Consider the following 13,264-nt stretch of genomic DNA (forward strand, 5'->3'; position numbering starts at 1 on the left):
TTTCAAGGATATTATTTTGGTTATTGATGATTTTCGTGCTGTCGTGCATATTACAAAATATTATACAAATAATTAATAAGGGAAAAAAAAAATCTCATTAGCTAAATGCCTAAAAATATATAACTCGTGGGTGCAACTACCTTTTTCTATGCAATTTACACCGAGTGCATAATAAAGGTTGTTAATTAATAATAAGTTCATTCTAGCATCTCAATCTAAATATAATACTAAGTTTTTAGTAAAGTTATTATCAAGAGGTATACGATAAGAAAAATCGGACGATTCAATCAAACACATATGACCCATAATAATCTACACTGCTACACATATCAATGCTAAATAAATGAGTGATTAATTTTTAGATTAGATTTAATCATCACTATAATGTGTGAAAACCAATCTTATACGCCACAAAACACTACGAGTAAAGATCATGTTCTTATATATATATATGCATGCTACATTGCTACTTCTAGATTAAGCCAACAACCAAATGTTGGGTGTTGACTTATTTTATTTGCATAGATAGCTAAAGGGACCTCTAACCATTTTAGCTTCAAAAGGATTCTTTGGAATCAATAATGCTTTAACCACATAATACTCCAAATAAATTTTATCAAAAAAAAAATAATACTCTAAATAAATATTGAGTACTAAAATTTTTATTACAATCGGATTTTAAAATTTGAGCTTACAAGTTGTTCACATCAAATCACACAATTTTTTCCGGTTCTAAATATTACTCCGTATTAGTTGACATGTTTCCTATATCATGTTTATCAATGTATATATTAATCGAATATATCTTTAATTATACTATTGATTTGTTTTTTTTTTCTTAAGTACACATTGAAACCACTCTAATGAGATCCTATTTGACAATATTTTTTCATATCTATAATTCACAATATTTTTTCATATCTACTTGACAAAACTTTTTCATATCTATGAATAATGTCAAAAGTCTAAACATGTCAAATAATAATTTAGAACGAATGAAGTATCATGAATTGATTAGTGATGAATCGGTATTATTTCGAGTTAACAGCTAATCAAACATGGCGAAGATTAACCCTTATTCTAACTATAATTAGAAATTAGATTAGATTGATGACAATGATTTTAAAAAAAAAACCTTGTAATTTCTTGCAAGACAATTCAATAATATATGTATGACGTCACAACACAAATCCAATCAACTTGCTCCCAAACAATTATGACATCAAGACACTATTCTACGAGTATATCCAAATAATCCAATTATCCAACAAACCTAACCTCAGCCAAATTTCCCAACAAAAATTTAGATTTTTTATTACTTAAACAAACAATATAAATCATCAAACACGTCACAAAAAATTCATTATTAATCCAAAATTTTATAAAATAAACCAATTAATAAATCCTGTCACACGCTTAATTCGCACGTGCACTTGTTTCTCCTCTTCCTTTTATCAAAACCCCCTCCCTTTTTCTTCTCAAATTTCACCCGAATCATTCCCTTAACTCGCGGGTCAAACACCGAGTTTCTCTCTCCTCAACTCGTTCCTTTACCTTCTTCCTAAGAAATACTGTAATAACTTTTATTTTATTTTATTATTATTATTATTTTTTATTTTCTCTCTCTTCGAGGTTTTTAATGGAGGTTCCGACGACGTTCGGCGGCGAAGATGCGGCGGCGATGGTGACGGAGCTCCGGCGGAATTTCGTGAGTGGTAAAACTCGGAGTTACGAGTGGAGAGTGGCTCAGTTGAAGAGTATTGCTAAATTTGTTGAAGAACGTGAGACTGAGATTGTTGATGCTCTTCGTTCTGATCTTAATAAACCTGAATTTGAATCCGTTTTATTTGAGGTATCTTATTTTTGTTTGATTTCATTATAATTTTGTTTTCGTTTGTTTATTTTTTTATTATTTGCATGAAATTGTTGTTGAAATTTTGAGATCGTGGATTATTTTGTTAACATTGTGGGTATTGTTGTCCGTGAGATTTGTTTTGTTGAAATCGTGACGAAATTACGTGTCTATCGTTGTTATTAATGTTTATTTTGACGCGTAACGTTATTGTTATGGTATACGTATATGTTTTTCCTATATGTTGAGTTAAAAGGGATGATTTTATGGATTGATTGATTTTGTATGCTGTGTTTACTATTGAGCTAGGGTGGACGCAACAATGTTGTACGATGAATAACCAAGACTATTTATTTGCTTATTTGTTCGCGAATTGCGATGGTTTATATGGAGTACTCCGTATTAATTAATGAAGTATGATAAAATCATGCTGATTGTGTGAACTTATGTGTTTTTGTTGCTGAGAATGACTGATTAGAAAGTTGAAAAATGAGCATTAATTGTAATTCGAGTGGGTCTGGTTTATTCCTACTTGGTATTTCTCCTATTTGATTTGCATCCTTGAAACAGACATAACATGCTAACACTTTTATGAGGGGTTAGTTTTGTGCATTTATGGCAAATTAATTTGCTTTCCTTGTTTTTCTTTGATTGGTGCTAAGGATTTTAGTATTAATGAAGTTAGGTCTATTTCATGAGGGGGTTTTTTCCTTTTTTGGTGTAGCGAATAGCGAGAGTCATAAAAGGCAATGATATGGACGAGATGTGATTCTGTGTCTTGGGATCTTAATAACGTCATGGCAATAATGTGGACGATAGTGATTCCGAGTCTTAGGATCTTTAAAACGTTCCTTTCTTAATTTATTGTAAAGTATAGGTCCTTACCAAGTTGCTGGTAACAGCTCTTATATAGTCATGTGCTCTGTAACATGTTTATTTCAGATGATATTTGTTTTTAACAAAATCTACGCGCCTTCTATAGTATTTATTCACTTTGTGCCTTTTTTTGGGTGCCCCCCTTTATGCTGGAGTGAGCTGATAAGTAATAATTGGCCAACAGACAGAAGTTGTTTGCTTGCTAGGTAAGAAGGAAATTATGTTATGTTCAAATTTGGAGGCTAATGCAATGAACAAGATGCTGCAAGTAAATAATCAATATTGACTTTTCTACTATGTTTATAAATCTCTGCATCTTGGTGATTAATTTACCATTACTTTTGGTAGGTGGTGTGAGAATAACTAATATGTTGTTGTGTTGGTGTGAATAATAGGTAATAAATTAGACTTTAATTGTCCTTTAAGAAAGGTCATAGCTGCTTGATATTAGTGCTTTGTGTATTCAAGTGCAGTTTTTATTGATAGACTTCGTACAGTTTGTTTCTGCTCTTTCCACTCTTAATGGTGATTATTGTTGTCTTAGGGGAAAATATACATATAATTCCAATGGCAATGCCAATAATAAGAAACTTATCGATTTTATATAATGCATATATCAGAATAAAAAAGCTACCGTATTGAATCTAAAACCTGAAGGGGAGATGGGGATGGGGGCATATTGGCCTTAAATTATTCGATAATGTAGCCACAGTCCTGTGTCCTACTCCTACCATAGTACCTTAATAATTAACCTAAAACTGGTTTCAAGATAGAGCAACACAGCTTATGCTATTGTAGGAATGACCAGGAAAGTTGTTACAATGACAAGATAAAGCCATAGAGGTGGGGAGAACAGTAAGGTTCTGGTAGAATGCTACGGAGTATTTTGCTATTCCATATGTTTTCTTTTTTCTTATGTTGGCATATAAATATATAAGGACTTTTTTCCCTTTTTTATTTCCTCGTTTACTCTAATTAAAAAGAAATACCCTGTAAATGTTTAACCTGAGATTTCACTGCTACTGCAGATTTCAATGCTGAAGTCTTCATGTAAAGTGGCTCTTAAGGAATTAAAACAGTGGATGAAGCCAGAAAAGGTAAAACTTGGTAGTTTCAGACTATCAGTTGAGAACTTAGTAGTATTCACCGCACTGCCTACTGTGCTTTTGTGTTTTTACTGAACTTAGCTGGGTTGTGCCTCAGGTGAAAACTACATTACTCGCATTTCCTTCATCAGCAGAAATAGTAGCAGAACCATTAGGCGTTGTGTTGATTATCTCCGCGTGGAATTATCCGATTCGTGAGTTGGAATTTTGCTCAAATCACTACATATTTCTCTTATAATATGCGTCTTTATTAATTCATTCATTTATTTAATTATTATTCTTACAAAAACTTCAAACCAAAGTTCAACACAAATTGTTGTGTGGTTAATCCTTGTTGACCCTGTACCTGGCCAAACTTAACCAAAGTTCAATACAGATTGTAAATTGATATTATAGAGTCCTGTGAATATGTTAGTGGTGAAGGAGTAACATCTATTGTCTACCTCAGCTCAGCTAAAAGAGTCTCTTCCCCTCTCCCTCCTCTCAAAAGAAGATCAGTTTTCATCTTCATAGACCTTTCAGAAAGTAGAAGAGACTTCCACGGTCCACGTGCATGAATGGCTTCATCTTGCTAAACCAAGATTGCAGTTAGAACTTAGAACATTGTTATTTTTTTTCAAGTCTTCTCTGCCATCAACAGCTGAATTCAAAGAATGCTTGGTAGCTGAATGTTGTGATGTATATACTTTTGCCTCTTCAAACATGTTATCTCATCTGTTTATTTGAATAAATCACTAATGGAACAAGAATACTGTTTTTGTGAAGGATTACCTGAATGCTATGTAGAGGAGGGAACTTCTCACTGTAGCATGCAGATACTATTTTAATCTGATGAGGCACCCCATGCAATTAGCAACCAATTACTCAATGGACTATGGAATGAAAACCTATCTCTCGATCTTTTAGAAGAAGCTGTGCACTTTTCTCTCTGTGATATTGGAATTCTGATTCATAGTATACTTCTTGTGTTGGTGTTGTTCATATTTTAAACTTTTATCACTTAAACTTAATATACGAGTTTGAGACACTTTATACTGCGCATATGCCGTTGCCCCCTTTTAAATTCGTGTCTTATGTCATGGTTTCTATGTGGTTTTGTGTATAATATATAAGCTTTATTACCGCATTTGAATCTATAGTTTTCTTTTTGTCTATTACTAGCAAAGTATGTGGGACAATTGAGTGATTATCTTCCTTTTGTGTGATTGCTTTCTTCAGTGTTATCACTTGATCCTGTTATTGGAGCCATAGCAGCTGGTAATTCAGTCGTCTTAAAGCCTTCTGAAATTTCTCCTGCTACGTCTTCATTGCTAGCAAAGTATGTGGGACAATATCTGGATAGTTCTGCAGTCAGAGTTGTAGAAGGAGCCATTCCTGAAACTTCTGCTCTCCTAGAACAAAAATGGGATAAAATATTTTATACAGGTTTGATTCTGACATACTACAAAATGGGATAAAATAGTGGCTGTTTGTATTTTTGTTGATGCACTTCTGACAAATTGCTGGTTTTTGTTTTCCATTGTATAAGCTCTCAAATCAATCTCTGAGCTTGAAACATAAATGGCTATTAATCTTTGTTGTCAGTTTTATTTATTTTAATCAAAATGCTGTTTGCAAGTGGTTTTAGAATTCAATAATGTTGTTATTTGGCTACCAGGCAATGTTTTGGTGCATGGTCAGCTTGTTCTAATAGAACTAGACTTACTTTTGGGCCACTTCTCTAAAGGAACAATTTGTCCGAGAGACTGAGACGGCTTCACAATAATCTATAGTGGGGTAGGGGCCAGGTGACTTGTTACAGTATCTGGAAAAAGCTTTAAAATGTTTAACACTAAATTAGTACAACAAGTTCTCACCTTTTAGACATACTCTTCTCTAAATTTCTTTGCGTCACTGATCAAGTGATTGCTATTCATTGTAGCAGTGTAGCTGTCTAATCTAATTTTACATGGAAATGGCTGTAATCAAGATAATTTCGCTCACAAAAGCTATTATTGTTATAAATGAGCATAATTTGGCTATATTAAGCTTTGTCAATGACTTAGTTTCTTTTAGCATTCCTGCTATGCTATCCTTTGTATAGATGCTTTGTCTTTATAAATGTGACCTCCTAACAACAGTTGACTCCATGAAATTGTAGGCAATGCAAAAGTGGCACGCGTAGTGATGACAGCTGCTGCCAAGTTCCTTACACCTGTTGTCTTGGAACTTGGAGGAAAATCTCCAGCAGTAGTTGATCCTGATGTTAATCTAAAAGTAAAGCGCTTTGGGTTTTTTTTTTTGCATTCAAGCACCTTAATATATGGACTCTCTCTCTCACACTCTCTCTCCTGACATGTTGGGATTCTTGCTTGTAGATTGCTGTTAGAAGAATTATTGCAGGCAAGTGGGGGAACAACAATGGGCAGGCTTGCATCTCTCCTGATTATATTGTCACTACAAGAGATTTTGCTCCCAAACTGGTAAGGTTCTGAAATATTAAAAGGTCTGAGAACCTGAGATATAATCTTCAATTATGCTGCTTTTTCTCTAATGTTGCTTTTTCGCTGATCTTGCTATAATACAGGTAGATACTCTAAAACGTGAATTGGATAGATTCTATGGTTCAGAGCCACTTCAATCTCCTGATTTGTCTCGAATTGTGAATTCCAACCATTTTGATCGTTTAGCAAGGCTTCTAGATGAGGATAAAGTAGCTGGTAAAATTGTTTATGGTGGTCAAAGAGACAAAGCTCATCTGTAAGCATAGCAATTAATGCTTAATTTCTTATTACTTTGCAAGAATAAGTTATTTACAGTGATGAGGAAATTTTCAATGTGCTACAGAAAAATTGCTCCCACATTATTGCTGGATGTCCCTCAAGACTCTCTAATCATGAATGAGGAGATATTTGGTCCAATGCTTCCCATTATCATGGTATAATTGAGGATTTTATTTTTCCTATCCTTTCTGTATTCTTTTAATTGATGATTCTCAGAGAAGTCTCCGGCTTCCTATCTTTGTATCATTGTGAAACAAAAATCTATATCTTTATAACTTGAGTTCAGGACTAATTATTGGAAAAAAAAAATGTAGGTTTAAAGATTTAACCATATAAGATTTGTCTTAATCAATAAAATATTGACTTCCTGATTTTCCTTAGAAAGGATTGTACATGAATACATGACAATAAATGAAAACACTTATTCGAAACCAATCCTTTAAACTACAATGGAGCATATCACCATATCATAATATCTCCTTTGGTTAGTTACTTGAGTATTGTATATTGATTTTCTTAATGTGCTTGTTTTGTAGGTTGATAAACTGGAAGAATGCTATGAAATAATAATGTCACGAACAAAGCCCCTTGCTGCATACTTATTCACCAACAGGAACAATCTGAAGGATCAATTTGTGAGGACTGTCTCTGCAGGTGGTTTGGTCATTAATGACTCGGCCATACATGTAAGTGCTCTAACATTTTACATTCAAATTCATTCACTTTAGTACAAACTCTAGTATGTGAGAATTTGTGCTCATAACTCGATATATATATATATATATATATATATATATATATATATATATATATATATATATATAATAACAGTATTTGACATTGGCAGAATCTGATAATTTTAGAGTTCCAGACTATTGATTTGCATGCCTGCATCATTGTCAGGAAAAAAAAGAAAAGAAAAAAGAGTTGTCCCTTGATTTGAATATGTCCTTAACTTATCTTCGACAGAAAAGTATAAAACTTCAGTCTATTAGTTAAAATTTTTACATTATAGTAAAGAAGCTAGAAAAATATTTTACGCTGATTGATTAGTGGGTACAAATAGTTTCTGCTATTTGTCTCCATTACAAGTTAAATCTCCTTGGTACTCCGTAACATTTATTCTGCCTGTAAAGAAAAGTCTGCATGGTAAACTGCTTAACCATCTGGCAAAGCTAAGTACACAAATGAATGATGCACATCACAAAAAAGAAATGAGTTGTCCCAAATTACAAAGCAACATTTATTTGTTTTCTAACAACAGCAAGCCACTATATGATTGTATTTTTGGTATATCATACAGCATATCTGCACATTACTCTTTGCTAAAGCTCATTTTACTTCTGTTGGGATTGATGTACAGCTTGCAGTTCATGGTTTACCATTTGGTGGAGTTGATGAGAGTGGAATGGGTTCATACCATGGAAAATTCTCTTTTGACGCATTCAGCCACAAGAAGGCCGTTCTTTACAGAAGCTTTCTGGGTGATGCTCCTGCTCGATACCCTCCTTACACCCGTGGAAAAATGAGACTATTGAGTGCTTTGATGGCTGGAAGTATCTTGGACATACTTCAAGCTTTGATGGGATGGTTATCTTCTGCCCGTAAAGAAAAGTCTGCATAGTAAGCTGCTTAAGTAAATTAAAGATGTGCATCATTTATTTGTGTAATTAGCACTATCCTATTTATGATTTCTGAACGCGATAATTATTTGGTTTTAGTAGATAAATAAATGATGGCTTTGTCTTCTTATAATCTTATGTAAGTGCATATGACTCAGTTCTGGTTATTTTGCCGTTAGTTGCTTAATTCAACAGAAGCAGGAAAATTGCCACCATTACTTCAGTCTAATCTATCAGCAGTTTTGTCAAATCTGTCTTTAGCTCAACGTTTAGTATTCTAATCTAAGTTGGGCTAACATTCTGTGTACAACAAAAGTGATACAGTATAAAACTCTAATTCCTTGGACTTTTGCAGAAAAGGAGGCTAGCTCCCAACAGACTTCAACTAATCCAAATTCTGTTGTCTGAGTGGATCGTTAAGGATTAATGTTATTTCTATGTTTTATTTGACAGTATTATCTGAATTCCGAGTTTAACTGTTAAAGAAAAAGATTAGAATACAACTACTACACTACAAAGATAATCTGGTTTCTTCATTTATATAATTTGATTTTGAATCAGCAGCATGCATAAAACCTAAACCAAACATTTCGAAAACTCTCCAAACTATGTACAGATTTCCCTCAGATCATTACCTCACTCCCTAATCTATATGAAACAAAGGAAAGAAAAGCAGTAGAGAGAAACCAACACTAGCTAGTTACTCAATATTCTGAAAATTTCGGACCGTTGTACATCAGTTAGGCTGTTGGGATAAGCTACTAAGAACTTGACTTTCAAGTTCCCTTTATGATGAGGGTTCTTTTGGTTAGGCATACCTTGACCTACAAAAGTTCTCTCATAACCTGGGTAAATAATTTCATCAATTCTCATGCTCATTTTATCATTCCCTAGTAAAGGAATGTATAAGTTGCACCCTGTCAGTGCATCCACCATAGGAATTTCTATCTCAAGCTCTAAATCGTCATCCATCCTCCTGAACAAAGGGTGGTGTTTTTCTGTAACGACGAAGATAATGTCTCCTGGATACTCTCCTTGACGCTCCTCTTTGACAGTTCCTTGGAAGGTTATTCGTGTTCCTGTCTTCCATCCCGGCTTTATGTTTACTGTCAAAACCTCTTCTTCTTGGACAATCTGCCTGCAGTTTTGGAGTTATGATAACTGTCAATAAACTTTAGTGAACTTATTTGGTATGAGATGATTTTATTAGAGGCTAGGAATCGTACCCTGTGATAGAGAAGACATCTCTAGAAACCTTAATGTGCTTGACACAACCATGATATAACTCCTCTAGTGTGCACTCAAGCTGTTTTTCAGTAGCAGGAGGCTTCAACATTCCACTCGAGTTGGAGAACATGATCATAGGACCACTTCTACTTACATTCATTTTTCGCGCTTTGGTTGCTACATCACTTGTAGATCTGGCAATGCTGGTGGGTCTATTGGTGGATCCATTCCTGCCGTTAATGCTGGTTGTCCTACTAGTTGTTGACGGTGCCCTGCTTATTGTTGACGGTGCCCTGCTTATTGTTGAAGGTGCTCTTGAAATGTTGTATGTTTTAGTCCCTTGTTCCTTTCTGCTTGTATTTATACTCCCTGATCTTCCTGCGTGTTACAATGTCATAAAAAGCCCTTAGAAAAACTGAACCAACTCTACAAGATTTTAATTTAGGAAATTGATTTTGAATTATGATTGTCATTATTATTTTTTTTTTTTTAAAAAATGAGTCACTAGGGCAATACAAATTACAAATAGGGGAGAGGAGATTTAAATCTATGACATATTGTACATAGGCTCGCAGTCACGAGACTCATGACTATTACAACTATGCCAATACCTCTATGAGGCGTATTCTATTCACATGGTTAATTAATTAATTTAGCAAGAACATACGATATGATATGTTTTTTTTTTTTTTCAAAGTACTTCGTATAAGATTAAGATAATTGAGATAAGTAAATTACCTAATGAAGGACTTGAGTGGTAAATACTTCCTTTGGGTAAGTTCATTTCAAACCGTTGTGAATCATGGGTTGTTGGAAGATCAACAAAAGATGAAACTCTTGATGGGCCTTTCTTTTTCTTGGCAACACTTAATAAAATAAATGCTTTGAAACAGCTATTATGATAATTATCATTATCATGCCCATGTTTTTGACTCATTTTGTTAAGCTCTTCCACTCCATTTCCATTTTGGTTGACCTTGTGAAAATGATTGTTGACATCTTGCAATTTTTCATGGTTGACCTGCCAATCTTGGGTGGCCTGTCAAAATTTATAATGTTAAAATACAGTAACTATTTATAAAAACAATAATAAGTTCACAAATTACTTATGCATATGGTAGCTAGGGTTAGGTGAGCACACATTATAAGCAGGGAGAAAATCATCTAATTCTCATTTATAGAATATCATAGTTTTATGTCTAATTCTCATTTATAGAATATTTGTTTTAGAAGCAAAATCATAATGAAACAAACATTATATTAACCGTCGCTTTAATCTTGTACATTATACGCAATTATGCATATAGACAAACATAGACAGAAACGTGGAAATCTTGCATATCTCGACTTACCAAGTTTCTTTTAAAAAGATATTTTTTGTTTTTTTATTATATTTTAACTTCAAGAATTTATGCAATTCTTGGGGGTCTAATAAATTCTTTTAAAACAATCCATTATAATTTTGTGTTTGAAACATAAAAGTTCATTTTGACGACATACATAGGAAGAAGAATTTTGTAAAAAACAAGTTTACAATTGAAAGAACATAAAATATTAAAAACAGGTTAATATAAGAAATTACAACAAAATATTAAAAAATAACATAAAACATGAAAAACTATTATTTTGATCAACAATAAATTGGGAAAATATAATATGAAAAATTAAATGTAAGAATACAACAAACCTTAAAAAACTCTTCATCAAAAGCATGAGGATTATTAGATTTGAAGTCATCATTTGGCTTGATCTTATTATTTGATGAAATGTGATGTTTGTGATCATCATCATGGTGATACCGTTTTGCAGCATGAAATTTATATTTCTTCCAAAAATCTCGAATTTTGGGAATATTATAACATTCTTGATGAGATTTTTCTGTTTCATAATCCATGGAAAATGCAAGAAAGAAGAAGAAGAACAACAAAGAAAAGGGATGAGAGAGAAAGAAGAGAGAGAAATCAAACAACTAAATTTGCTTGGCTTAATTAATTATGCATGGAGCAAAATTGTAAAATGAGGTGGGCTTTTATATATATTAGGAAAATTATTACGTTATGGAATATGATAAGACCTTGTATATAATATTAACATAGTGTTAATTATTAATTCATTGACCGTATGGAATGATTAAGGAATTCATCTAATGTTTCCATAAGAATTTTATTTGATTACAATATAATATATAGTTTAGGATAGAGATTTTTTTAATTTTTTTTGGGGTTTTTAAATATCGCCCTCGATTTTCTAACTAACGCCCACAAAATGAAATTAAATTACGTATTTAACCTTATTATAACGATTATAAAAATAATTAATTTTACCTTAATTTCATACTTTTACTGGACACAAAACTTTTTACCGCTCTCTCTAGTGGTCAACGGCCACCGACGTTCATCGGACAACCACCCCAACCACCGTGAAATCAAACAAATTTTATAAATTTTGCAAAATCAATTTCGTTAAATCTTATGGACAACAACGAAATACCAAAAACACAACCTTCGACACTTGCTGAAGGCTCGTCGAACCGATCAGAATGGGTACGTTGCGTTAATTTTTTTAAAAAAATTCGAAACCCAGGAAACGCCTAGTACAAGACTAAAGATTTTTTTATTTTTTTTATTTTTTATTTTTTTATTTTTCTTTTGAAAGGGCTCTCTATCATTATTAAAAAAATATTTAGTCAAATATTCCATCCTTCTTCTATATTTTTTTTTAACTATTTTGACTAAAAGTAGGCATATTTACCAGTACACAACTTAGGGCCTGTTCACTTTAGCTTAATTTCAGTTCAGTTCAGTTCAGCTCTTAATTTCCTTCTCTAATAAAATATCCATTTTATATTTATTCAGTTCAGTTGAGTTCAGCTCCAATCAGTTCAGTTCGACTCACTTCAGTTCAGTAAATGTGAACAAGCCCTTAAGCTTGTAATTTATGTATTAGCAAAAACTACAGCAATATGATATTTTGGAAATACTCACTACAAATTTACAATTAATCCAACAATAATCCATAACTACAGTAGTTCCTTACTTATATATTACTCCATACACAGTAGTGAAAAATATGCATCAAAGTAACCACAATACCACATAAATGGTGCAAAATTAGGTAAGGAATTATGGGACAGAAAGAATAATATTTAAATATATATTAAAAAAATAATTTTTTTTAATTTTTTTTATTAAAAAAAAAAAAAAAAAAACAAAAAACAAAACAAAAAAAAAAAAAAAAAAAAAAAAACAATTGTGTTGACATATTCACTCTATCGCATATTATGCGACTACTTAACTATGTTTTTCATAGAATATGAATATTTGTCTGTGAAAGAAAGTATCAAATAATTCATAATCAATTTATTAATAAATGATGATCAAAATGATTAAGAGAAAGATGTACAACTAGATGAATGCAGGTGTTGATGGTGTTATCTAATAAGGTTGCAGGCCGAAATGCTATGATCATGGATACCAATAACACAGCCGTATTTTGGCATTTTGGCTGTTGCATTAGAACTAGCCACTACATGACCCCTATCTCAAATAATAAATTATTAAATTTAATTTAAAAAATTGACATTTTCACCAACGACCAATTAGACTTTCTCAATACAGATCTACCTTGGTTACATTCTAGGTAACAAAACACTTTGTATATATACCAAGTATTTTTTGAATTATTAGATCAAATTCGAATAATCTGCAATTTCACATCAAGACAGATTGGAGTGGATGTCCGGAACTCCGGATACCAAGAGGTCTACTACTGGTTATTGCGCTATAAACCATCTTGAGTCATGGACAGCACAGCTCATGC

General features: G+C 32.7%; 1 protein-coding gene across 1 annotated transcript; it reads left to right on the forward strand.

Annotated features, from left to right (window-relative positions):
* The first annotated feature begins 1,476 nt into the window (after positions 1-1,476).
* Positions 1,477-8,436, forward strand: LOC145613340 (aldehyde dehydrogenase family 3 member H1-like). Its single transcript, XM_081668426.1, has 10 exons — positions 1,477-1,852; positions 3,757-3,825; positions 3,932-4,028; positions 5,053-5,259; positions 5,975-6,090; positions 6,192-6,296; positions 6,401-6,573; positions 6,661-6,751; positions 7,133-7,282; positions 7,960-8,436. The coding sequence occupies exons 1-10, from the start codon at positions 1,640-1,642 to the stop codon at positions 8,218-8,220; spliced, it is 1,482 nt and encodes a 493-aa protein (XP_081524552.1). The 5' UTR covers positions 1,477-1,639; the 3' UTR covers positions 8,221-8,436.
* The last annotated feature ends 4,828 nt before the right edge of the window (positions 8,437-13,264 follow it).

The sequence above is a fragment of the Chenopodium album genome, chromosome 25 (assembly GCF_948465745.1).
Source record: "Chenopodium album chromosome 25, dcCheAlbu1.1, whole genome shotgun sequence".
In the NCBI taxonomy this organism is placed as follows: domain Eukaryota; kingdom Viridiplantae; phylum Streptophyta; class Magnoliopsida; order Caryophyllales; family Amaranthaceae; genus Chenopodium; species Chenopodium album.

Coding starts and splice junctions, on each gene's coding strand:
- LOC145613340 (XM_081668426.1), top strand. CDS start 1,640: ATGGAGGTTCCGACGACGTTCGGCGGCGAAGATGCGGCGGCGATGGTG. Junction 5,260..5,974: donor GGATAAAATATTTTATACAG/GTTTGATTCTGA, acceptor ATGAAATTGTAG/GCAATGCAAAAGTGGCACGC. Junction 6,752..7,132: donor CAATGCTTCCCATTATCATG/GTATAATTGAGG, acceptor CTTGTTTTGTAG/GTTGATAAACTGGAAGAATG.